Source organism: Puma concolor, chromosome C1 (assembly GCF_028749965.1).
Source record: "Puma concolor isolate L17-30 chromosome C1, mPumCon1.1.hap2, whole genome shotgun sequence".
NCBI lineage: Eukaryota > Metazoa > Chordata > Mammalia > Carnivora > Felidae > Puma > Puma concolor.
The window spans coordinates 119,443,700-119,469,291 of NC_141674.1; the positions used below are offsets into that span (position 1 = coordinate 119,443,700).

General features: G+C 45.7%; 1 protein-coding gene across 10 annotated transcripts in view; it reads right to left on the bottom strand.

Moving 5' to 3' along the window:
- CFAP221 (cilia and flagella associated protein 221) overlaps positions 1-25,592 on the bottom strand; it is a 108,661-nt gene that overhangs the window by 78,826 nt on the left and 4,243 nt on the right. For 8 of the 10 annotated variants that reach the window (XM_086718426.1, XM_086718427.1, XM_086718425.1 and 5 more), the window contains exons 3-6: positions 23,829-23,929; positions 16,225-16,311; positions 15,978-16,076; positions 13,711-13,811 (exon numbers count right to left, since the gene is read on the bottom strand). In XM_086718426.1, coding sequence (XP_086574552.1) covers positions 13,711-13,811; positions 15,978-16,076; positions 16,225-16,311; positions 23,829-23,929 — 388 coding nt within the window. Of the gene's footprint in view, positions 1-13,710; positions 13,812-15,977; positions 16,077-16,224; positions 16,312-19,337; positions 19,420-23,828; positions 23,930-25,592 lie in introns of those variants that run through there. The other 2 variants (XM_086718424.1, XM_086718428.1) reach the window with 2 other exon arrangements.

Here is a 25,592-nt window from a genome sequence, read left to right on the forward strand (position 1 = left end):
CAGTGGGCTGGTGGCTAGTTACTCTGTTCTAAGTGTTTTGACAGGCATTAAATCATCACATTCTAGAAACCACATTAAAAGTGTGTGTATGCAGGGCGCGTGGGTGGCTCAGTCAGTTGAGCGTCCGACTTCAGCTCAGGTCATGATCTCGCAGTCTGTGAGTTTGAGCCCCGCGTCGGGCTCTGTGCTGACAGCTCAGAGCCTGGAACCTGTTTCAGATTCTGTGTCTCCCTCTCTCTGACCCTCCCCCATTCATGCTCTGTCTCTCTCTATCTCAAAAATAAATAAATGTTAAAAAAAAAAAAGTGTGTGTATGCACATGCGTGTGTAGGTATCACAAACCTTTGAAGTAGAACATGGAGTGCAACAACAGTGGTGACCAGATGTGGCTGCTTGGATAGTGTTTGGTGTGAGATGTAACAGTTGTATAAACCAAGAGAGGAGGAGGAGTGTCCAGAACCATGGAAACATGCCACCTTTAATTACCGCCCCCGATGCACACGTTCATTTTTCAATTTAGCGGTATCTCTCCAGGACCGAAAACTATCCACAGGAACGTGCTTTGGGTAGATTTATGGAAACTCCCTGTGTTGTATTCTTAAATATCAGAATTAGGAACTGACCCATGAATATTTTTTGCAGCATTTAAAATGTAGAACATCTGGGGTGCCTGGGTGGCTCAGTTGGCTGGGCGTCCAACTCTTGATATATGCTCAGGTCCTGAGCTCGCGGTCGTGGGATCGGACCCAGGCCGGGCTCCTAGCTGAGCATGGAGGTTGCTTAGGATTCTCCCTCTCTTCCTCTCCTCCCTCTCAACTCCTGTGCGCGGGTGCATGCATGTGCCCTCACTCTCAAAATAAATAAACATTAAAATAAATAAAACGTAGGGGTGCCTGGGTGGCTCAGTCAGTTGAGCATCTGCCTTCAGCTCAGGTCATGATCTCACGGTTCATGAGTTTAAGCCCCTCATCGGGCTCGCTGCCGTCAGCACAAAGCCTGCTTCTTCAGATCCTCTGTCCCCCTCTCTCTCTCAAAAATAAAAAATAAACATTAAAAAGATTAAAATGTTCTACATTTTACTTATTTATTTTTTGTTAAGTAGGCTTCATACCCAGTGCTAGGCTTGAACTCCCGACCCTGAAATCAAGACCTGAACTGACATCAAGAATTGGACACTTAACTGACTGAGCCACCCCGGTGCCCCTAAAAAGTAAAACATTTTCAAGTTCTTACTGCTTGGTCCGTGATACTAGCTTGGTAGTTTCACGTAAGTCACAACATTTATATACTGTTGAGTTTAAGGAATCATTTGAAAGACTAGAGGACCCTAAACCGAAACATGCCACCTTCAATTACTGCCCCCGATGCACACGTTCATTTGCTCTAGATGCCGGCCATACATTTGTGCCGCTCCTTTCCTGAGCCCCACGCAAACCAAGTGAGCAGTTTTCCAAATAAATCTGTACAGAAACTAAGGGAGGAAAGCAGAGTATGAAAGCCAGGCTTCAATAAGGTCAATAGTGCTTTCCCCATTTTCAGTTTTCTAGACTTGCCATCACTTTCTCCAAGAGTCAAAAGTCTAGATTTCAACATTTTGTGAGACAAACTTGAAAAAAAAAAAATAATTTAGGTCTTCCGTTGAAAGTTCCCTTTGTTGGGGCGCCTGGGTGACTCAGTCAGTTAAGCGTCCGACTTCAGCTCAGGTCATGATCTCGCGGTCTGTGGGTTCGAGCCCCGCGTCGGGCTCTGTGCTGACAGCTCAAAGCCTGGAGCCTGTTTCAGATTCTGTGTCTCCCTCTTCCTCTGACCCTCCCCTGTTCATGCTCTCTCTCTCTCTCTCTCTGTCACAAAAATAAATAAATGTTAAAAAAAATTTTTTTTAAAAAGATATTAAAAAAAAAAAGAAAAGAAAGTTCCCTTTGTTGACGGTACCCACGTCTGCTGAATGAAAGGGGAAAGCAGGGGCGCCTGGGTGGCTCAGTAGGTTAAGCGGCCGACTTCGGCGCAGGTCATGATCTCGTGGTCCGTGAGTTCAAGCCCCGCATCAGGCTCTGTGCTGACAGCTCAGAGCCTGGAGCCTGTTTCAGATTCTGTGTCTCCCTCTCTCTGACCCTCCCCCGTTCATGCTCTGTCTCTCTCTGTCTCAAAAATAAATAATCGTTAAAAAAAATTAAAAAAAAATGAAAGGGGAAAGCATTTATATCCTTTAATTATTAATATAGATCTCTATGGTTTAGGGGTGGGATGATTTTCTTTCCTGCTAAAATTCACAGAGACTGGGTCAAGATGTTAGCTCAACAAAGGGATATTAAATCAAAGCAATTTTAACTACAAAATGTGGCAGAATTTTTCATACAGTAAACATTTAGGCTGTTAAGTAATAGCAATTTTTTAAGTCTGAATATCAGCTTTGAAGCAATTTTGAAATGTAAGTTCACAACGGCTCAATAATCCCAAGTAGGGGCCGAAATAAATTAAAGCACAAGTGTGTTGATGAGCTCAAGTTGCCTTTGTCAGAAAGTTTCCACAAAATGCTCCTTCAAGTCAACTCTGACTTTGGGATATGAGAAATGAGTCCCTAGAATGAGTAAGGAATGTGTTTCCCTGGATGAGCTAAGAAATGGGAATTATTCTCTTTGGGTAGCGAGGGCTCCCAAAAACCCTTCTGAAGATCAATTTTGTAGTCATTCTGGCACCTTCTTTCTAACTCAGGTATAGCTGGTCGGTGGGCCTTTCACACGGAGACTCTTTCCTGGCACAGTTCAAAAAAGGACCTGGTTGCTGTCTATGCTGGGCACCTGCACTGTCGATCTTTCCCTCCAGTGCTAGTTTAAGGATGCACCTTCTCCCATGACCCACATGCTTTCAACTGTAGGGCAGTGAGAGAACTGAGTTTCATTCAGACATCCTACTCTGACTTTGGCCATTCCCACACTTTCTAAAATGAGTCATGAGGTTCAGTTCCTAAGGAAAAGCATCCTTTGGTAAATTCTTAAACTTGTATAAAAGTTCCAGAGGCTAAAATATCCTGGCTTTGGAATGGTGCAGCCAGGGACAGGTTCTACTGGTGTTGTTAATGTGACCCTGTGGTCTACACAGCATCTGTATCCCTGAGATAAACTCAAGAGTTCCACTTGCTTTAGAGCAACATGGCTGCCGTGTCTATGGCACGGCCCAGAGTGAATAATGGGAAGTGACAGGGAATCCAGGGGAGGACCCAGGTGACTTTCACATAAGCTTGTCTAAAGCACACTAACCAAACAGTCAACAGAGTCAGCTTGGGGCAAGGAAGATCAGTTGATGCCCCATGGAGAGAACAACCGGTCAACTGACTGGGTTTGTTCCAGATTTCAACCAGTTATTTGGTAGCAGGTAGGCACCGCTAGAGAAACCACAGAGTATGATGAATTAATATGAATTGTTTAGAACCACAAGAATGGAAAGATACCGAATTTCAGTACCTAAAAGCAGCAAGTTCTTCTTTACTTGCCCATATAGGAAGGGGAAAATCGTATTTTATCGACAGCACGCTCTAAGATATCACGTGATCGGGGCGCCCGGGTGGCTCAGTCGGTTAAGCGGCCAACTTCAGCTCAGGTCAAGATCTCACAGTCCATGAGTTCGAGCCCCGCGTCGGGCTCTGGGCTGATGGCTCAGAGCCTGGAGCCTGCTTCCGATTCTGTGTCTCCCTCTCTCTCTGCCCCTCCCCCGTTCACGCTCTGTCTCTCTCTGTCTCAAAAATAAATAAGACGTTAAAAAAAAAAAAAAATTTTAAGCTATCACGTGATCACGGAATTTAATCAGCCAGGGTGGTGAGACTAGTTATAAAGCAGAATTTCAAACTACAAAAGGGAAAGAGAGTTGAAAGTCCTCTGCACCCCAGTGTTTGATTTAGAGATGTTGGACAGAAACCAGAATGCAACTTTTGGTTATTTACAGAAGCTGTCAAAAATACATTTTACCAGATCTCGAGCCACCATGGTTGTTTATGGGTAGCTGGCAAATGTCCACGTGGGATTTTATCTCAGCAAGGAAAATTTACAACCGTCAAATCCAGCCAGTGGAAATAGGGTTGATGAATATATGTGAGTCTACTTCATGACCTTGTGGAAAATGTGTGAAGACTATCCAGTCCTCAGAGAGGCGCTATCCAGGCCAGACTTGCTTCTCTCTAGAAGCAACCTCAAAGTAAGAGAGCAAACTTGGTGGTATTAAATTCAGGCCCTGTGACTTCTAGCCATTTTGTCTAAATTGATTCTATATGCAAAGGGAAAATATACCCTTTGAATCTACCTTCTGTTGGATTCATATTTTCCCATCACCTTTGTCATTGTAATTTTTCTTTAGCTGTAGAAATGGCTGCTTTACTCTGACATTTACAAAGTGTAAGTGCCCATTGGAACTCTCATACATTGCCAGTAGAAATTAAAAATGGTGCAGCCACTTTGGAAATTAGTTCCACAGTTCCTTGAAACACTACACATAGAGTTCCCATATTCCCTAGCAATTGCACTCCTAGGTATACACCCAACACAACTGAGCACATGTAGCCACATAAAACCAGGCACACAAATGTTGCATTATCCAAGGTGGCCCAAAAGTGGAAACAATCAATATCCATCAACCGATGAAGGGATAGATAAAATGTGGTACAGGCACACAATGGAATATTACTTGGCAATAAAAAGGAATGAAGTGTTGATACATGTTGTAAGTTAGATGAACCTGGGACACATGATGCTAAGTGAAAGAAGTCAGTCACAAAAGACCACGTAATGTATGCTGCCATCATACGAACGTCCAGAATAGGCAAATTTATAGAGACAGAAAGTCGGAGTCTGCTTGAGACTAGGAAGTCTGAGGGGAAAAATGAAGAGTGGATAATGGGTTTCCTTTTGGGGTAATGAAAATGTTCTAAAATTGATTGTGGTTATGGCTGCATATACTAAAATCCATTGAACCGTACATGTTATTTTATTTATTATTTATTTTTTTTGAATGTTTATTTATTTATTTTGAGAGACAGAGAGATAGAGAGTGAGCAGGAGAGGCACAGAGAGAGAGGGAGACTGAGAATCTCAAGCAGGCTCCTCACTGTCAGTATGGAGCCTGACACGGAGCTTGAACTCATGAACTGGGAGATCATGACCTGAGCTGAAACCAAGAGCCAGACGCTTAACCAATTGAGCCATCAGACGACCTGAACTGCACATTTTAAATTAGTAAGTTTTATGACATGTGAATTATATCTCAACAAAACTTGTTTTTTGTTTTTTTTTTTTTTTTTAAGTATAAATGCCAAGACAAAAGAGCTCCTGATCCTGGACTTACAGCCACACCCTCCTCCCTGCCCTGCCCCTCTGTGCACTTGCCACTGGGCCACTCTCCCCAGCTGGGGCCCAGTACCTGCCTGGCTGTTCCAGAGCTTCACACACGCCCCTCAGCTGCTAGCCCAGCCGCTCAGTGTCGGAAGGCCACCTTCAACTTGGCTGCCACCTTCCTGCTCCAAGCTTCTCATCCCGATTTCTCTATATGCTGTCTACCTTTGCTCAAGTGTGAGCCAACCCGTCTGGGTCTCACGTGTGTGTTACTTAGGTGAAAATCTCTTGGGTGATGATGATGATGATGATGATGGCGATAGCTAATATGAATCAGGAGCTACATGCTAAGCACCGTTCTTAGTACTCGTAAGTATTAAAAACTTACAAATGTTGTTAACTATTAATAAGTCCTACTTTAACCTGCTTAATCCTCCAGAACAACTTTAAGAGGCAGAGACTCCTAAGCACTGTATTTTACAGATGAGGATTCTAAGAGGCAGAGAGAGGCTGTTATTTTTCCGGGTCACACAGCCAGCATGCAGCAGAGGGAGCCTGGAGTAGACATGCAGACAGAAGGGCTCCAGAGCCATCAGTGGGTCCGTGCTGTGGAACCCGACCCTTGGCTGCCTTGTCTCCTTTTCAGTGTTTTTGCTGAAAGTCCTCAGAGGCCAGTCAAGTAACAAAAAGGAGTGAGGAGGGCTGTATGTGAGGTGATAAGGAGTGGTGGGGACTGTGGTGAGCTGGCAAAGGCACTGCCCTCTAAATAGGCGGCTTCAGGCACGCCCAGGTGGCTCAGTCGGTTAAGCGTCCGACTCCTGGTTTTGGCTCAGGTCATGATCTCATGGTTTGTGAGATCGAGCCGCAAGTCGGGATCTGTGCTGATAGTGAGGAGCCCGCCTGGGATTCTCTCTCTCTCCCTCTTTGCCTTTCTCTCTCTCTCAAAATAAATACATAAACTTTAAAAAAAAAATAAAGAGGCAGCTTGTGTTTTATCTCCATTGAACTAACTGTGATTATGCAGGACCATGGGCCCAGTATTGCTGGATCTTTTCTTTTTTTTTTTTTTAATGCATTTTAAATGTTTATTTACTTTTGAGAGAGACAGACAGCATGAGCAGGGGAAGGGCAGAGAGGAGGGGGGGGTGTGGACAGAGGTCTGAAGTGGGCTCCATGTTGACAACAGTGACCCTGTGAGGGGCTCGAACCCATGAACCGTGAAATCATGACCTGATCTGAACTTGGATGCTTAACCGACTGAGCCACCCCGGCACCTTTTTTTTCTTTAAAAAAAAAAAAAAGAAAAGTAAAAATTTAAATTTTTATGTGAAATCTTTTGATTTTTAAATGTTGACAGCGAATTCAAGGTTTAAAAAAAACAAAACAAAACTGTGCGGGCCACCACCATCTGAACGAAACCAAACAGGTCAGCAATTTAATTAAATCAGAAGCTACAAATTGGGGGTCAGCAGGTCCAATTCAGAGTGGATGAATGGACACATGAATGGATGGATGGATGGATGAATGAATGAATGAAGCAATGACAAGTTGGGGACTAAAAACAGTCTTCAACAGACAAGCTTTGGTGGACTTTGTTCTCTTCCAACAATCTAAAACCTCTTTAGAAAACCATGCGGGGATTTAGGTTTTCCATGAGGAGGCACAAACGGAGAGGCCGAGGATGCGGAGCTAAGGTGGGAGCAGAGAGAGCCAGAAGCAAGACTGCAAGCAGTCAGGCGCCCCCATCTCTAAAAGACACCAAGACAGGTGGACGCAGGGCAGAAGGAGGTGCTGACTGGAGTTGCCCCAGGGCAGGGCGGGGCAGGAAGGAGAGCCGGGTGAGGGGGGCACAGAAGCAGCTGGGACAAGTGTAGAGTTCAGCATGGGACGTGCATCCCAGTCTAGTCCCCGCCCCGATCTCTCAAGCAGCCCCTGCAGAAACCGAAGGAGCAGTGTTGGGGGTGTTCCGTGTGCACAGAGGTGGCGGGGGTGGGCTCACACTGAGGCAGAGAAAGAGCCAGAAGCCCACTGCCAGAGATGTCCCAATGGGCTGCACGGGTGAGGAAACACTGCAATAGGAACAAAAATGAGGCCTCAGGGAGACTGGTGGTCACGAATGAGGTGATCGCTTCTCACGGGTCTGAGCAGCAACTGGGAACAAGTCCGCCTTTGTAGGGAGGAATATTTCATCACTGGTAATATTTAGAATTGTTGGTGTATGGTGCTATTCAAAAGGAGTCTGACTTCTAGAAGGTTATGTCCTCTTCAAATATTTTTCCACGGGGACGCTTGGGTGGCTCAGTCAGTTAAGCGTCAAACTGCGGCTCAGGTCATGATCTCACGGTTTGTGAGTTCGAGCCCTGTGTCGGGCTCTATGCTGACGGCTCAGAGCCTGGAGCCTGCTTCAGATTCTGTGTCTCCCCTCTCTCTATCTCTCCCCGACTCATGCTCTCTCTCTAAAATAAATAAACATTAAAACAATAATAAAAAATAAAAAATAAAAAATAAATAAATAAATAAATAAATAAATAAATGTTTTTCCACAGACCATGAACTCCCGCTATTGCTTGCAAGTGGGCAAGATCTCTCCCACCACCTACCTCTTGCTGTGCCACTGACAGAAGTCTCCTTCTTAGGCCCTGCTCTGTCCTGGGGAAGGAAGGCAGCCTGGAGACAGCCGACCCAGTGCACATCAGCCCTACACTATCCAGTCACGGCACAGTCCACCAGGAGTCCCCAGACCTCAGTCTGCCTGGCACAGGCGACGGCCTCTATCACCTCCACTGCCCGTGGAATCCACACCGCCAGTCCAGAGAAGTGCAGCTCCAGAGCCAGAGATAGCCAGATGGAGTGCTGACGAGTGGATGTAGAAACCAAGGGCCGGTCTGCTTGCCGCAGATCTCCAGCAGGCACTGTTGGTACTCTCTTTCTCCAGCTGGTGCACCCGTCACCCGGCTCTGGGACTGCTGTTGTTTGGCCATTCTGGAAGGCTGGGCACTCCCATCCCTATCCTTCACTCCTTTACAGGTCATGCCTTAGTATATCATGGGCAATGCGTCCTTGTTTCCGCCTCTAAGAAACCTGGCCTGAGACCCTCCTGCCTCATTTATATATTTGCAACCACTGCTGTGTCTGAACTGTCCCAGTGGCCCTAGCCACAGCCCCTCCACTTCTCCGCACTGGCTCAGTCACCAGAGTGAGCTTTCTGAAAGGTAGATCTGATCATGCCATTTCTCTGCTTAAATATTTCGGTAGTAAAATCTACATTTCCCACCAAAGCCTATGAGGCCATTCTCGCTCAGCCCCCTTCCCACTTGCCCTGCCTCTGAACTTGCAACCCACATCCATCACATGAACATTCTAGACCAGCCTAAGCGTGCTATGGCATTTCACTTTGCCCAAGCTACTGCCCTGCCCGGAGCACCCCTCTTCTCTCCGTTCTGCTCCCTTCTTCTGCTGGCTGATTTCTGGTTATCCTTCACAAACTCAGTTCACAGGGGTGCCTAGATGGTTCGGTGGGCTAAATGTCTGACTTCAGCTCAGGTCATGATCTCACAGTTCATGAGTTCAAGTCCCGCATCGGGGTCTATGCTGACAATGCAGAGCCTGGAGCCTGCTTCGGATTCTGTGTCTCCCTCTCTCTCTGCCCCTCCCCTGCTCATGCTCCGTCTCTCTGTCTCAAAATAAACAAACTCTAAACAAAACAAAACAAAAACAAAAAAAACAAAAAAAAATCCACAATACCTCAGTTCAGAGATATTCTCCTCTAGAAAATCCTGTCTGAGCACTTCCCACCCCCTGTCCCAAATGCCCTCACTTCCCACTGCACTGGGTTAGGTGTCTTTGCTCTGAATACACCCACATTAGACATTAGGATTGTCTGCTTAGTCATGATCTCAGCTCTTAAGCATCTCTGTGTACTCAGTACCTAACATGGTGCGTTGCACCCACTGGCATTCAGTAAACATCTAATGAATGAATGAATCCCAAATAAAGAACCCACCCAAAGGGTGCCTTCAACCCTCAAGGTAGCCTAGGATGAACAGAGAACATTTAAGGTGAAAGCCATTTCAAATCCTTCCCTCCTGCCCTATAACCAGATGTTTTTAGATTGAACGAAGCAGAAGACAGTTTGGACAGTTAACAGTTGTTAAGTAAAGGGCATGAAGCCTTGGGAGGATACTGCCTGTTGCCAGTATGTGTGAAGGAAAAAAGGAGCATGCTTATCCTTTGACAGATTTTTAAAAATTTCACACCATTATACACAGTTTAATAAACTGTTTAGCTGAAATTTTCATTCTGGTTATAAATGAAGGGCATTATGTACAAAATAGTTTGGGAAAAGCTTCTCAGTAAGTTGGTAGATTTATGTATTAAGAATCAGACTAGGGGCGCCTGGGTGGCGCAGTCGGTTAAGCGTCCGACTTCAGCCAGGTCACGATCTCGCGGTCCGTGAGTTCGAGCCCCGCGTCAGGCTCTGGGCTGATGGCTCAGAGCCTGGAGCCTGTTTCCGATTCTGTGTCTCCCTCTCTCTCTGCCCCTCCCCCGTTCATGCTCTGTCTCTCTCTGTCCCAAAAATAAAATAAAAACGTTGGAAAAAAAAAAATTTAAAAAAAAAAAGAATCAGACTAATGTCTGCACTATAAGCTACATTGTTTTCACCAGTTTATTAAACCATTGTTCTCAATTCCTTTTTTTAACTTTTTTTTTAATGTTTATTTATTTTTGAGAGAGAGAGAGAGAGAAAGAGACAGAGTGTGAGCAGAAGAGGGCAGAGAGAGAGGGAGACAGAGAATCCAAAGCAGGCTCCAGGCTCTGAACTGTCAGCACACAGCCTGACACGGGGCTGGCACCCATGCACCATGAGATCGTGATCTGAGCCAAAGTTGGACGCTTAACCGACTGAGCCACCCAGGTGCCCCTGCCATTGTTCTCAATTCCTAAGCCTGGCTTATGACCCAAACAAAAAGGAATTTGAAATTTGTGCAGGGAAAAAAGGAAAGAAAGAGGAGGGAAGGAAGGAAGGAAGGAAGGAAGGAAGGAAGGAAGGAAGGAAGGCAGGAAGGAAGGAAGGAAGGAAGAAAAGAAGGATTCAAGAACTAGGAAGTTAGATAGTTCCTACTTTTCTACCACTTTGATTTTCATAAAAGTCACTATAGTCACCCATTTTTTTTTTTTATTTTTTTTTCAACGTTTATTTATTTTTGGGACAGAGAGACACAGAGCATGAACAGGGGAGGGGCAGAGAGAGAGGGAGACACAGAATCGGAAACAGGCTCCAGGCTTTGAGCCATCAGCCCAGAGCCCGACGCGGGGCTCGAACTCACGGACCGCGAGATCGTGACCTGGCTGAAGTCGGACGCTTAACCGACTGCGCCACCCAGGCGCCCCTATAGTCACCCATTTAAAGGGAATAGCTCTATTTGGCCTCAAAATGCATAGAGTGAGTGGGTCCTGCCAGGAGGGACTCAACTTTGCAGAGCACTTAGCACTGACAAGGACTGGGTGAAGACAGGAAGGGTTGAAGAGGGGGAGAGAGGAAATACTGGGATAGAGCTCTGGCAAAATGTGTTCCGGAAAATAAACAGAGGGCTGAAGAGCAAGGGGGCAAGAATATATGTCAGTGAAAATGTCAAAATCTGATAATACCCATCGTTCGGCAGTGGTATAGGCAGAGAGGACTTCTCCTCCCATTTCCTGAATGGGCATAGCCATTCTGGAAAACAAGCTGGTGTTACAAAGTTAACAGTGAACTTGTGGTAGACCATCCACTTGTAGATGCATACCCTGGAGAAACTCCAGAACATGTGCTCCACACCATGTACAGGGATGTACATCAGCAGTGCTGGTCAAAGCAAGGCACCTGGGTGGCTGAGCATCCGCTTTCAGGCTCAGGTCACGATCTCATTGTTCATGAGTTCATAGTTCAAGCCCCGCATCGGACTCACTGCTGTCAGCACAGAGCGTGCTTCTTCAGATCCTCTGTCACCCCCACTCTCTGCCTCTCCCTCGCTCATGCTCTCTCTCAAAAATAAATAAAATGTTAAAAAAAAAACTAAAATAAAAAAAAAAATCGTGGTCAATCCATTCAGTGGACACCAACTCTAGCTATGTGAGTTAACATGGCGAAACCACAAAACCCTAATGTGGAATAGAAAAAGCAAGTTGCAGGAGAACTTACATACAGTAAGATTCCACTTATATAAAGATCCCACACTGGCAAAACGAAACAATGTGTTACTTAGGGGTGCATGCGTATGTGGCAAAACTACTAAAATACATCAAAGAAATGATTATCACAAAAGTCCAAGTAGTAGCTGCAAAGTTACTGGTGATGTTTTATGTCTTGAAGGCAGTGTTCATTATATTATTATTGTTTAAACCTTACACATGACTATATATTCTTCTGTGTGTACTATTTATTTATAATTCTTAAATAATTTGAGAAAAAAGTATAGACGGATGGAGAGTCAGAGGTCATGGGAAGGTGCGTGGGCTGGGGGGCGGGTAGGAGGAGAAGGTTACACGTCGGCTGAACTAAGGCCACTATTTCAGAATTAATTTGGGGGTTTCGCTCAAGGATGCCAAATGGTGGGGCGCCTGGGTGGCGCAGCCGGTTAAGCGTCCGACTTCAGCCAGGTCACGATCTCGCGGTCCGTGAGTTCGAGCCCCGTGTTGGGCTCTGGGCTGATGGCTCAGAGCCTGAAGCCTGTTTCCGATTCTGTGTCTCCCTCTCTCTCTGCCCCTCCCCCGTTCATGCTCTGTCTTTCTCTGTCCCAAAAATAAATAAATGTTGGGGGGAAAAAAAAAAAAAAAAGGATGCCAAATGGTACTACAAAGGAAGGGCCATGAAGCTATACATATTAGTCTATAAGCGGTCCCTCATCCCAAAGGGTTCAGCTGGCTCTCTCTCTATCTAACCCTGCTATCTGGTCATTAGCAATTTGTACGCACCCTGCTCAGTGCTGCTGCAGGCACTTGAACTCGCTTTCACCCCCAAAGCATGCTGAAGCCCAGTCTTTGTTCACCATCTGGACCTATAGCAAGAGACATCTAGTATCTGCCAGCTACTGGGTGAATTAACACCCTCCAGTGGCTAAATCACCTATAAGATATAGTCCAGGCTCTCTGCTGCCACCATGCCTTTGTACGTGCTATTTCCCGGCCTCAAATGCCATCCTCATATTCTACCACCCTATGGAGTCCTCTTAGGACAACCAGATGTCACCCCCAGAGAAGTGAGGAGTAATCACTCCCATTTCTCCAGTCAGCTTCATCTTCTGGGCCTATATAGGACCCCCAATGTGTCTCTAATACATACAGCACTTAGCGATCGATGTAATTAACCGATGCCAAGATTCTATCCCCATTAGACTCTGAGACATTCAGAATCAGAACCTTTGTTGATTTACCTTTTTGCCATGGGTGATATTCAAAGTGTCAATCAATCGGGACTTCTGGGCAGCACTCAAGTAGAGTGGCTATAAGGCTGAGGCCATGTCCCGCAGATGTCTCCCCCCGACCCCCAAATTGCCAGGTATCAACAACTTAGTTGCTGAATCATTCAAAAGTGGCACGGAGGGCAGGAAAGGGGCCAGGCAGCTGGGATGGAGGGACGGGAGCTCAGGACGGTATATATTTCCCAACCAGTATAGAAGTAATAACAACTGCCATGGCCATTATATAGCTTTATCTAACAGCTCAGTATCCATCATTTTATATCTCTAGGGACAGGTAGAGATATTTAGGTATGCGTAGTAAATATTTAATGAATATTTACTGGAAAAAAACAACAACAGGTACATGACACGGGAGACTATTTTCCCAATAAGACAGGGTCGAGGAATCTGAGACGTGGCTTGGACAGTAACTTTCTGTTCTTTTCGCTTTCCCACCCAAAGCAGAGTTTGGTTAACGGATGGGCACAAGATCCAAGTTGGTCCGATAAGACTCAATCCTGGGACTTTTGCTTGAACACCCCCAACCCCTCCAGTCCCTCCAACCCCTGTTGCCAACAGTGTTTAAAGCTTCTGGCAGCTTTCTTACCCCTGTGAAGGGGAAGCCTCTTGTGAAAGAAGCCTGCAGAGAGGGAAGCAGAACCAAGAAATGGAGAGAGGCAGGCTCCTGAAAGCTAATTTAAACACCTAGAACCAGCCATGCCTGAAGATCCACCTTGCAGCTTTCAGTTAAATGGACCCATAAATTCCCTTCCTTGCTCACGATATTGTGACATGGGCTTTTGTTTTTGTTTTACCTTTCCGACTATTAAGTCCAGGCTGACTCAGCTAGAAAAATACAAACCTAGGAAAAATACAAATCTCAGTTTCTGTTATGCGTATCTCTTAACTTTTCATGACCTGTGACATTTTGGTAGGTCATCTTGGTAACTCACCTTTCACCAAGGAGAACATCTGATAGATTTATAAATGAGGGAAAGTCCAGTGTGTTCATGACAGGATAGGCATGGATAGGAATGAGCAAAGTGTCATCTCCCTAAAATTAATGGGAAAAAAAAGTCAAGTTTATCATACTGGAGGCTATAATTTTCAAAGGTGAACTTGTAGGCACTTTATTGCTTATGTTGTCTTCTATCATTAAAAATATTTCCTTAAGAAAGCTGATTGCTTAAGCAGAACATTAGACATACTGAGCTTTCTTTTTTTTTTTTATTTTTTTTTTAAAGATTTTTTTTTTCAAAGTTTATTTATTTTTGGGACAGAGAGAGACAGAGCATGAACGGGGGAGGGGCAGAGAGAGAGGGAGACACAGAATCAGAAACAGGCTCCAGGCTCTGAGCCATCAGCCCAGAGCCTGACGCGGGGCTCGAACTCCCGGACCGCAAGATCGTGACCTGGCTGAAGTCGGACGCTTAACCGACTGCGCCACCCAGGCGCCCCAGACATACTGAGCTTTCTTAGCTATAACCAAAATGTAGGCGATTCTAAGCACATTTCATTGAAGCGATATTCACTATTACCCAGGGGAGATGATGCCTTTGTGTAGACACAAAGACAGTAATCTGTCAGCTTCTATTTCAGAAAATTAGAAGAAAACACAATCGGCAGTAGCCTGAGAGGAACAGAAACCATGATGGCAGCAGCTGATCCAGATGGCACCGAACAGTAAACAATGAACTGGTATAGGGCACATCTACTTCCGGCCCTGCCTAACGTATGACCTTGAACAAGACCGTTAACCTCTCCAGGCCTCGATTCTTCCTTTGCAAAATGGGAATAATTTCGCCTTCACTTTAAAGGTATTTTTTTTTTAATTTTTTTTTAACGTTTATTTATTTTTGAGACAGAGAGAGACAGAGCATGAACGGGGGAGGGGCAGAGAGAGAGGGAGACACAGAATCCAAAACAGGCTCCAGACTCTGAGCCGTCAGCCCAGAGCCTGACGCGGGGCTCGAACTCACGGACCGTGAGATCGTGGCCTGAGCTGAAGTCGGACGCTTAACCGACTGAGCCACCCAGGCGCCCCTAAAGGTATGTTTAAGAATGAAAGCCGGTGCTGGCCTGGAAGAGTTAAGAGCACTGCATAAATGCAAGGTATCATTATTAGCGCTACCATTAAGTAGCAGCAGATGTGCTGTGGCGCTCTGTACGTCTGCCCTCGAGATTTGTATTCTTGGTACAGATACTCCTTCTGAAAGCAATACTCTAATTTTTAGTTGAGCTTTTTTATTTTCTGTTTAAAAACTGAAACTCACTGGGGCGCCTGGGTGGCTCAGTAGGTTAAAGCGTCTGACTTCGGCTCAGGTCATGATCTCTCCAGTTCGTGAGTTCGGGCCCCACGCTGGGCTCTGTGCTGACAACTCGGGGCCTGGAGCCTGCTTCGGATTCTGTGTCTCCCTTTTCTCTCCGTGCCCCTCCCTCACTCGTGCTCTGTCTCTCTCTCTCTCTCAAACATGAATAAATGTCTCAAAAATTTTTTAAAAATGAAAAAAAAAATTGAAACTCATTGATCACTAAAACATACTCTTCCAGTTTTAGTTTTGAAAAATTAAATTTAGTTCACCCGAAGGCTTTTTGACTTGCAAGAGCCAGACGTGGGAGAGCAAAGGGAAGTGTCGCGGTGGGGGGGACAGTCTGAAGAGAGGGATTGACAGCACGTTGAGCTGGGCTCCGGCTGGAGGCCACGGGATGAATTCACTGTCTTAGAAGAGGCTCACAGGGACTCACATGGCGCAGCCAGCTGGGGTCAGGCCACACAGGCTCCCACCTCCCTGCAGACCCCCAGGGCTGCCTCTGAGGGCCTTCCCACAGGACACCATCTGGTCCCTGGGGTTTATAATCACAAATTAGGGGTGTTGCTAATTTTGTAACCTAGCACTTAAAGGACTATGTCGAAGCTACTTGAAAAAGTCCTTATCAACTCCTAGCGCTACACGATAAATGAGGTTTCTAGGCCAGGGCAGGCAGGAAACCTACAGCAAATGATGTCTCACGGCTCTGCCCTGGTTCTTTGTGGCTCTCACACCTGGGGCCCATGTCACTGGACAAGGACCCTCGTGCCACTCACGCCAACTGCCCAAGGAACATATGCACTGGGTGAGAACTTCACTTACCGTATCATTTCTTCATTCTTCCCTCAGGATGGAAGTCTTGACATCCTTCTGCCCCTTACCCCAAAAACACCAATTTTAAGAAAACTTACCTTACAGTGAACCCGAATGCAGTCGTAATAGTATCGCCACTCATCCGGAGAAAATGTAATGGTGATTGTGAGGGACAAGCCGGGGACAAGGTGGTGTTCCTAGAAGACAAGTAGGCTGTCATGGGGACAGGCCCCAGAGCACACAGGCTGTCATGGGGACAGGCCCCGTCCCAAGCCGACCTACCACCCAGAAAGCCACAACCTAACAAAGAACACAGTGGAGAAGAGGTAACCGGACCACACTTACCTTTTTCACATACTTGATCTGAAAGTATTCGGTTTGAGGGGGTAAAATATGCACATGTGTGTCTTCATTGGAAATACTGACCAGATGCTGCGAGAAACAGAGAAGCATTCAGAGAAAACACGGTCTTATGTATCTGCGTACTTACCTCCTCATTTATTTAGACCTTACCTTGTTCCTGAAGGGATTTGAGGAGATAGAATTTATTAACTTTCAAAAAGATTTGAAATGCATCACACCCCATTTAAAGAATAATAAAATAAACACAACCCCATTTAAAGGACAATAAAGCACACCCACATGCCTTCTGCCCAGACTAGGGGCTTTACGAGAGACTGTAGCCCCCAGGAAGCTATCTGCTTGGGCACATACCCCTCCTCCCCACCCAGTCCTGACCAGTTACCTTGTGTGCTTTTTGTTGAACTCTGTTAACCTCAAAAACAAAACTGCCGGGGGATGCCTGGTGGCTCAGTCAGTTGAGCGTCTGACTTTGGCTCAGGTCATGATCTTACCGTTTGTGAGTTCAAGCCCTACATCAGGCTCGCTGCTGTCAGCCTGTCAGCAGAACCCGCTTTGGATCCTCTGTCCCCTCCTCTCTGCTCCTCCCCTGCTTGCAATCTCCCATAAATAAACAAAAATTTAAAAAACAAAACCAAACCTGCCAGTCATCTTGCCAGCAAAAATGGGTTTATTCAGAAACAGCAGAGAGCTGCAAACCAGGACGTGCAGGCTACTGAAAAACCCATACACAAGTGCCCAGACTAAAGGAGAGGACTGCTCTCTTATAGAGGAAAGGGGGAAAGGGGGAGAGCTGTTATAAACAAAAAGTCCATTGGGGTAAACTCCACGGGAGTCTGAAGTATAGGAGTTTTTCACTGGCCGAGCTGTGCCGGTCTCTCATTGGCTGGGCTGTTGCTAGGGCAGGAGGAAAACCTTCCTTTTTCCTGCTGAGATAGTAGCATAGTACCTAAGGTACATCTCTTCCTATTGGGTGTGCAATTGCAGAGTGGTGGGGGAGTGAGAGCTCCCCCTGCTGGCCACCCGACTCCTCTCAGAACCAGGTTGCCTTTCATTAAGGAATTTTCACAACTCCATTTAGGCCTGTGACTCAACTAAGAAGCCAGCCACCCGGTCATCTCCCACAGTTTCTGGAATTACATGCCACTGGTGCTGGGGGCCCAGCAACACTTAGGTGGTCAAAAAAATCAGGAAAAAGGCCTGTGGCTAGGACAGCCTCCAATCCATCCCTGGGGCAAATGGGAAAGAAGTCCAGGTCGGGAATTCTCTGCCGATGAGGTAGGACAATATGATGGGCAAATTAACTCAGTCTCCAAGTACAGGTGTCTTTCCTCCTTCTGCTTGAGATGGGACCAAGAACTTTGGAATCTGGGGGTTTGGGCTTCACCTGGGCAAGGAACAGTTAAGAGGAGTTTGGTTTCCAAAGTCCAGGCCAGAGGCTGGGCCTGTCACGGGGCCCATTGTCCAACACTGAAGCCCTAAATTAAAATTCAGATATTACTTCCTGATGACGTTACAGTAGTGTTTGCATTTGTTAAAAGTTCTTTTTTGTCACCTCTGAACATGCCTAAAGTGACCCTGTGTTTTGGCATATCTTTTCTTTTTTTTTTAATATACTAAAAGCCTTAAAAAAACAAAAAACAAAAAAGGTTCTCCAGGCCACTCCTGACCTCCAAGGAGCCTGCAGAGGGGCAGTTTTGGTGAAGGTGTGGGCTCCTGGGGCCCTGCTCTTGAGAGGGGGTCTTTCAACAGAGATTGAGGGGACAGGTATGCTGGGACCCAGGATGCCTGGGGCCTGTGTTCATCACACCCAGAACCCTGGGGTGGTGGGACCTGCCTGGAGGTGGAGAGGTAGCCATGCAGCCCCAGGACCTGGAAGCCTTGACAAAGAACTCGGCACCCTGTGGCGCCTGGGTGGCTCAGCGGGTTGAGCATCTGACTTAGGCTCACGTCACGATCTTGCAGTTCATGAGTTTGAGCCCCATGTCGGGCTCACTGCTGTCAGAGCAAAGCCCACTTGGGATCCGCTATCCCCCTCTCTCTGCCCCTCCCCTGCTTACATTCACTCAAAAATAAACAAACATTAAAAAAAAAAAAATGAACTCTATGCCCATGCTTGTCATCCAGGGAAGCCCTCGCGTTGGAGTCCAAGAATTGGGAGTAGAGGTAGTTTATATTGTCTGTCACTTAAAAAAAAAAAATCCATGGGGCGCCTGGGTGGCGCAGTCGGTTAAGCGTCCGACTTCAGTCAGGTCACGATCTCGCGGTCCGTGAGTTCGAGCCCCGCGTCAGGCTCTGGGCTGATGGCTCAGAGCCTGGAGCCTGTTTCCGATTCTGTGTCTCCCTCTCTCTCTGCCCCTCCCCCGTTCATGCTCTGTCTCTCTCTGTCCCAAATAAATAAATAAACGTTGAAAAAAAAAAAATTAAAAAAAAAAATCCAGTATGAGGATAGGGCAACAAACAAGGGTGGTAGGGACTGCTTTTACTGTGTATCCCAGGTGTGTATTTCTTAGAAGAAATCAGTAATCTGCACTCTAGGAGTACTTAGTGCACACTGCAAGATCCTAACCCAGAGTCCATACTCCAGAGGTGGCTACTAAAAGCATTTCAATCCTGTTCACCTAAACTGACACTAGAGGGTCTTCAATATAAGCATAAGGGATGTTCAGGGTATACGTACTAACTGGGAACATCATACAGGCATTCCCGCTCTTAAACGAAAGGCACAGGAGAACCTGGTGAGCCCAGAGCCCAGTGTCCTTTACAGTGACCTCCAAAGACCCAGGACTCCTTTAGGTCTTGCGTTTTGCACAGCACAAAACATGTTGTTAGCCCGTCGGAAGGGTGGCCAATCTTACCCACAGATGCTCCTGCATCTGCTGCCCGCAAAGCTTCCTTGCAAGGAGCTAATGGCTGGGCCTTCCTGCAGACTGCGAGTATGGAAATTCCTTTTTGCCTGCTTGCTAGTAAGTGTCTTATGTGTGGCACAATTTCTTCTTGGGCCTGTTTGCATTGCAGCAGATAAACCCGGTAGCGAGGCTGCTGGGAGGGGACCGGTGGCTCCCATCTCCCATCGGGGTCAGATTATCAATATGCACCTGGCAATGAGACATAACTTCATGGACTTAGGTCAGTTTGCGATCAGCAGGATCACGGGCTATAGAGAGGTCTGTCCTCAAAGCTCCTGAGGTGGCTCAGCTGTTCCAGTCTTCCTGAATGGGAGGAGACAGAAGCTGGCTCTCCCGAGACTGGAGATGCGGCCAGCACCTGTGGGTGAGGGCCCAGCCACAACTTGATTGTAAAAAATACAGAAGGGGCGGGCGCCTGGGTGGCTCGGTCGGTTGAGCGTCTGACTCTTGATTTCAGCTCAGGTCATGATCTCGCGGTTCGTGGGATCAAGCCCCCTATCAGGCTCTGCACTGACAGAGTGGAGCCTGCTTGGGATTCTCTCTCCCTCTCTGTCTCTACCCCTGCCCTACTCGCGCTCTGGGTCTCTCTCTCAAAATAAATAAATAAGCGTTTAAAAAAAAAGTAGAAACCTGATGCTTCCTCCAACCTGAGTGTGGCAGAGCAAATTCAAACATGCCCACTACTCATTTGTAGGTGAAGCCTATGCTTTGGAACTCAGGAGATAATATCTGCATTGTCAAATGAAAAAAAAAATAGCAAGAAGAAAATACTGAATTAATTTCTTAAATAATTAAACAACATAGATCTCATTTATGATCATAAAAGATGTATTTTTTGGCTATACATTGCAGGGGGGTGGGGAGGATCTTAAAGGCTGCAATAGGGAATTGAAAACTAAGACTATTATTTCAGAAAGCCTGAAGCAACTGTTAATTTATGTAAGATAAGTCTGTATAGGCTAACAACTTTGTTTTGGGCTGGCCACGGCAACACTGCTTGTCTCATGAGAAAATGGAGTAATGATTTATTTAATAAATATAGTTTCCCAAACAAAATCTTTCTTCCAAGGGGGTAAAAAGAATTTAAGAGGTCTTTGTTTTGAGAAACACTATTTCCGATTTTGAAGTAAGTTGAAGCATTGATCTCAATATGAATCCAAGCGAAATGCTTTCAATCCTTTAACCAGATCTGGATCAATCTCAAATGTTAATGAACAATTTATTGTGGTTTTAAACCCACATTCAATCATTCCATTCTTGGGAAATTTGCATAGTTTCCTGTAGCAACACCAAGATAAAAACAGAGCTGGATTTTCCCCGTGTTTGGCAAGAATCTCAAGGTAATTGCTTTAGGCTTCCGCTTAACTCTGCCGGTGGAAACAGGAGGCTTGGCTCTCCCAAGATCTCCCAGAAGGCTATTAAGATGAAATCATTTTTCACATGTATCTATTCCTGTTTGTACAAAAGAGATGATTTCTATTCTTCAACAGAATGAAGCTTTTACCTCCCTCCCCAAACCCTACAGTCTAGGTAAACCAGATTGCACGCTAGTATCCAAATATGCAGCATGGACCCTGAACCTCTCAACGTCTTCCTTTATGCCCTGAATATCCTTTTCCCACTTCTCTTTCTTTCTGGGCTATATCAAGTGGCTTCTCCTCCTCATGCTTATCTTTTTGTTTTTAAGAAACAAAACTTTCTTTTTTAAGTAATCTCTACACCCAGTGTGGGGCTCAAACTTATAACCCCAAGATCAAGAGTCACATGTTCTGCGGTGCCTGGGTAGCTCAGTCAGTTAAGCCTCCGACTCTTGACGTCAGCTCAGGTCATGATCTCACGGTCCGTGAGTTCAAGCCCCACGTTGGGTTCTCCACTGACAGTGTGGAGCCTACTCGAGATTCTCAATCTCTTTCTCTCTCTGCCCCTCCATTCCCCTCAAAAATAAATAAATAAACAATAAAAAAAAAAGAGTCCCCTGCTTTACCAACTGAGCCAGCCAGACGCCCCCACAAGATTTTTTTTTAAATCATGACCATCCTGGCCTAAATATCTTCAACATCATTAGTCATTAGGGAGATGCTAGTAAAATGTGCAAATACACAAAAATACAAATAAAGTAGTGAGTTGAACGGTGGCCTCAGGAAGGCATGTTCATATCCTAACACCTGGAGCCTGTGAATGTGACCTGATCTGACAAAAGGATCATTGTGGGTGTTATTAAGGACCTTGAGATTCAATCATCCTGAATTACCCAGGTAGGCCTCAGTCCAATAACCTGTCTGTGTACGAGAAGAGAAGACAGAGAGTCAGAGAGGGCCATGGGAAGGCAGAGGCAGAGAGTGGAGTCCTGTAGCCACAAGCCAAGCAACACTTGCCAAAAGCTGCTGGAGGCGAAACGACATTCTCCCCAAGAACCTCTGGAGGGAGCACAGCTCTGCCGACACCTTGATTTCGGACTCTGACCTCCAGAATAAATCTCTGGCTTCCTAAGATCCTCAGTTTGTGGTTATTTGTTAGAGCAGCCACAGAAAACTAACACACCATATAACCCAACAATTCTACTCCTTGGTATACATCCAGGAGGACTGAAAATAAGTCCACGCAAAAACACGTACACAAGTGTCCCTAAGAGTGCTATTCATAGTAGGCTCAAAGTTGAAACCCAGACGTCCATCGGATGAATGGCTGAACAAAATATGGTACAGGCATACAATGGAACAGTATTCAGTCATGGAAAGGAAGGAAGTACTGATAGATGCCACAAGTCGGATGAGCCTGGGGAAACATTAGGCCAAATGACAGAAGCCAGTCACACAAGACTACATGTTATATGATTCCACTTATATGAAATGTCCAGAGTAGTTAAATCTATACCAGTGGAAAGCAGATTAGTGGGCGCCTGGGGTAAAGGTAGACTGGGTGAAGGAATAAGGAGAGTGAGGGTGCTGGGGGGGGGGGGGTGGGGAGTGAATTGTTTATTCATTAATTATTATAAACAGCGAGGAACTCTGAAAGATAGTTATTTTAATTCTACCCTACCACCGTTGAGGCAGCAAACCTAATATCAGGAAAAGTAAGCTTCAAAATCAATTATTAACCTGGGTCTTTGATGCTGTGTTCTAAGAAATGTGTCCTCATTAGTTGGGGTTGGGGGGGGATTTCCTATTCACCATTCTAAATTCTAACCCTTTTTCCGAGGGGAAACACTTGGCACCTAACAGATTTCTCTCCGGATTCATTCTCTCTACCCACTTTGAGGCACGAGGACTCACGGAAATGGCGTTGTTTGTTGGGGACTGCCTGATAGAAACCTGACTTCACTTCCTGACGGCTTGGCCGTGTGTCAGGTTCTTCTCCTTGCCCTGAGCAATCCAACACAATACTTGGAGTTCTTTCTTAAAATGACCCACTCTAAGACATGGCTTCTAAGAATGCATCACGTCTAAAAGTAGAGACTCTTGGGGCGCCTGGGTGGCGCAGTCGGTTAAGCGTCCGACTTCAGCCAGGTCACGATCTCGCGGTCCGTGAGTTCGAGCCCCGCGTCGGGCTCTGGGCTGATGGCTCAGAGCCTGGAGCCTGTTTCCGATTCTGTGTCTCCCTCTCTCTCTGCTCCTCCCCCGTTCATGCTCTGTCTCTCTCTGTCCCAAAAATAAATAAACATTGAAAAAAAAAAAATTTAAAAGTAGAGACTCTTGAGGCATCTGGTGACAGAGCCAGAGGGGGGGAACATCGTGTACAAAGCCAGAGTCTCAGAGGGCCCTAGTGAAGAGAGCCCACCTCTGCCCCACTCCCAACACATGTGCAGATGCCATTGTGGCTCAGATCCAGAACCCAGTGGGAGTAGTTCTGAGATGTCCTGCTCAGTGTGACTTTAGGGGGTCGATGTGAGGTCATTGAGGTTGTAGAGGTGACTTAAATGTTCAGGTCCCTAGAAGCATAGAAGTTAGGGATGCTGTGGCCACCCAGAGCCTGCCCCAGTTTGAACATGCCATCAATGAAGGGCACCCACGAAGTTCTGTGGTGGACTGAAGTCCGTCCTTTCAACTGTCCCTTCTGGAGCCTGTCCAGTGGAGCTGACCCTTGCCACCAGACCCAGCTAGAATCTCTCTGGTCAGAATGGATGCATTAGGCATGGGCATCAGACCTGAACAGGTGGAACAGAACCCTCACCAGAGCCTCTTAGGAAAGGGATACCCCTTTCCCTGGTGGTGTAGGCTTGGAGCAAGCAGGCACTGGTTTAGAGGAAGGCAGCCGAAAAGTCAAAGTCGGTCTCTATCACTTCCTAGCTGTGTGTTCTTGAGCCAACTATTTAACCTCCTGGAATCCTGGTTTCCTCATCTATAGACTGAGAGTAATAGTACAACCTCCACAGAGCGAGTGTAAAGACGAAATTGAATCATGGGAGGCACAGGGCACCCAGCTCCTAGCCCCTAAGAGCCAGTTAGCAATGACACCCATTCGAAAAGAATGCCGTGAGGAGAGGAGCCTTTGGCGGGAGAAAGTAGCTTGTCCAAGGACACTGGTACAATTTTAAAATTTCTCATCCTAGAACCATCTTTCTGGCCCAATTGACATTCGTGCTTCTGCAGATTATGCTGCTCTTTAAATGAATAAGATAGATGCAGACCATTCACGTCATGTCATTACTATGATTAGTTATCCCACTTAAAAAATACCTACCAGAATCTGTTGGTGTTGTTCTTCTACTTGATAGCCTCCAAAATGCACTACGCCAGGTTTTGCCTGTATGACCGTATTATTCAGAAGTTTTGCATAAACCTCTATAAAAGCAATGTAAATAAATACATCAGGAGATGAGACATAAAAGAAAATCTTTTTTTTTTTTTTTAAATTTTTTTTTTCAACGTTTATTTATTTTTGGGACAGAGAGAGACAGAGCATGAACAGGGGAGGGGCAGAGAGAGAGGGAGACACAGAATCGGAAACAGGCTCCAGGCTCCGAGCCATCAGCCCAGAGCCTGACACGGGGCTCGAACTCCTGGACCGCGAGATCGTGACCTGGCTGAAGTCGGACGCTTAACCGACTGCGCCACCCAGGCGCCCCAGAAAATCTTAAATAAAAGAAGATCCTGTTAAGGTGGGCTCTCTTTAGGATATTTTAAGCCTATGAAAGTTTCAGACAGAGGATACAGATGTGAACCAGATTAATGATCTATTCCAAATGAACTGTACTGCTTCTCCTTATTTTTACACATTGTTTGGGAGATGTTATCATCACAATACAAATTCACATGTACCGTTGACCACTTAGTGAAATAATCTGCTCTTCACGTTTTGTGCAAGTCTTCAAAATAAAATGCGAGCTTGTAAAAAGCACGCGCCTTATCTTTGCTGCTCCGTATAACACCAAGATTACCTAGCATGCGATGAATATCCAAACACCAAGTGTTAGTTTTCTAATGTGTGTTTAACTGTTATTATTTCATTTCCTCTGGATAGAATTACAATGTGATAGAATAATTGTAAAGCTCTGAATAATTATCGCTCTGGACAGAAAAGTCTCCAACTGCTATTACTATAATGTGAATGTCTTTTCTTTTCTTTTCTTTTCATTTCTTTTCTTTTCTTTTTTTCAGTTTTGAGAACAAGGTTAAAACAGCTGATCTCTTTTACAAAAGGGTACAGGCTCAGTCCCTTAAGTGTCTAACTGTTGATTTGGGCTCAGGTCATGATCTCACAGTTTGTGAGTTCCAGCCCCACGTTGGGTTCTGCGCTGACAGTGTGGAGCCTGCTTGGGATTCCCTCTCTCTGCTCCTCCCCCGCTTGCTCTCTAGCTCTTTCTCAAAATAAATAAAAATTAAAAAAAAAAAAGTGTCACTGTTTCAAAGAAGACATCTAGATGGCCAACAGACACATGAAAACATACTCAACGTCACTCATCATCAGGGAAATACAAATCAAAACCACACAGATACCACCTCACGCCGGTCAGAGTGGCTAAAATGAACAACTCAGGAAACAACAGATGCTGGCGAGGATGTGGAGAAACGGGAACCCTCTTGGACTGTTGGTGGGAATGCAACCTGGTGCAGCCACTCTGGAAAACCGTGTGGAGGTTCCTCAAAAAAAAATTAAAAGTAGAACTACCCTATGACCCAGCAATAGCACTGCTAGGAATTTATCCAAAGGATACAGGAGTGATGATGCATAGGGGCACATGTACCCCAATGTTTATAGCAGTACTTTCAACAATAGCCAAATTATGGAAAGAGCCTAAATGTCCATTAACTGATGAGTGGATAAAGAAGATGTGGTTTACGTATGCAATGGAATACTACTTGGCAATGAAAAAGAATGAAATCTGGCCATTTATAGCAACGTGGATGGAACTGGAGGGTATTATGCTAAGTGAAATAAGTCAGGCAGAGAAAGACAGATACCATATGTTTTCATTCCTATGTGGAACCTGAGAAACTTAACAGA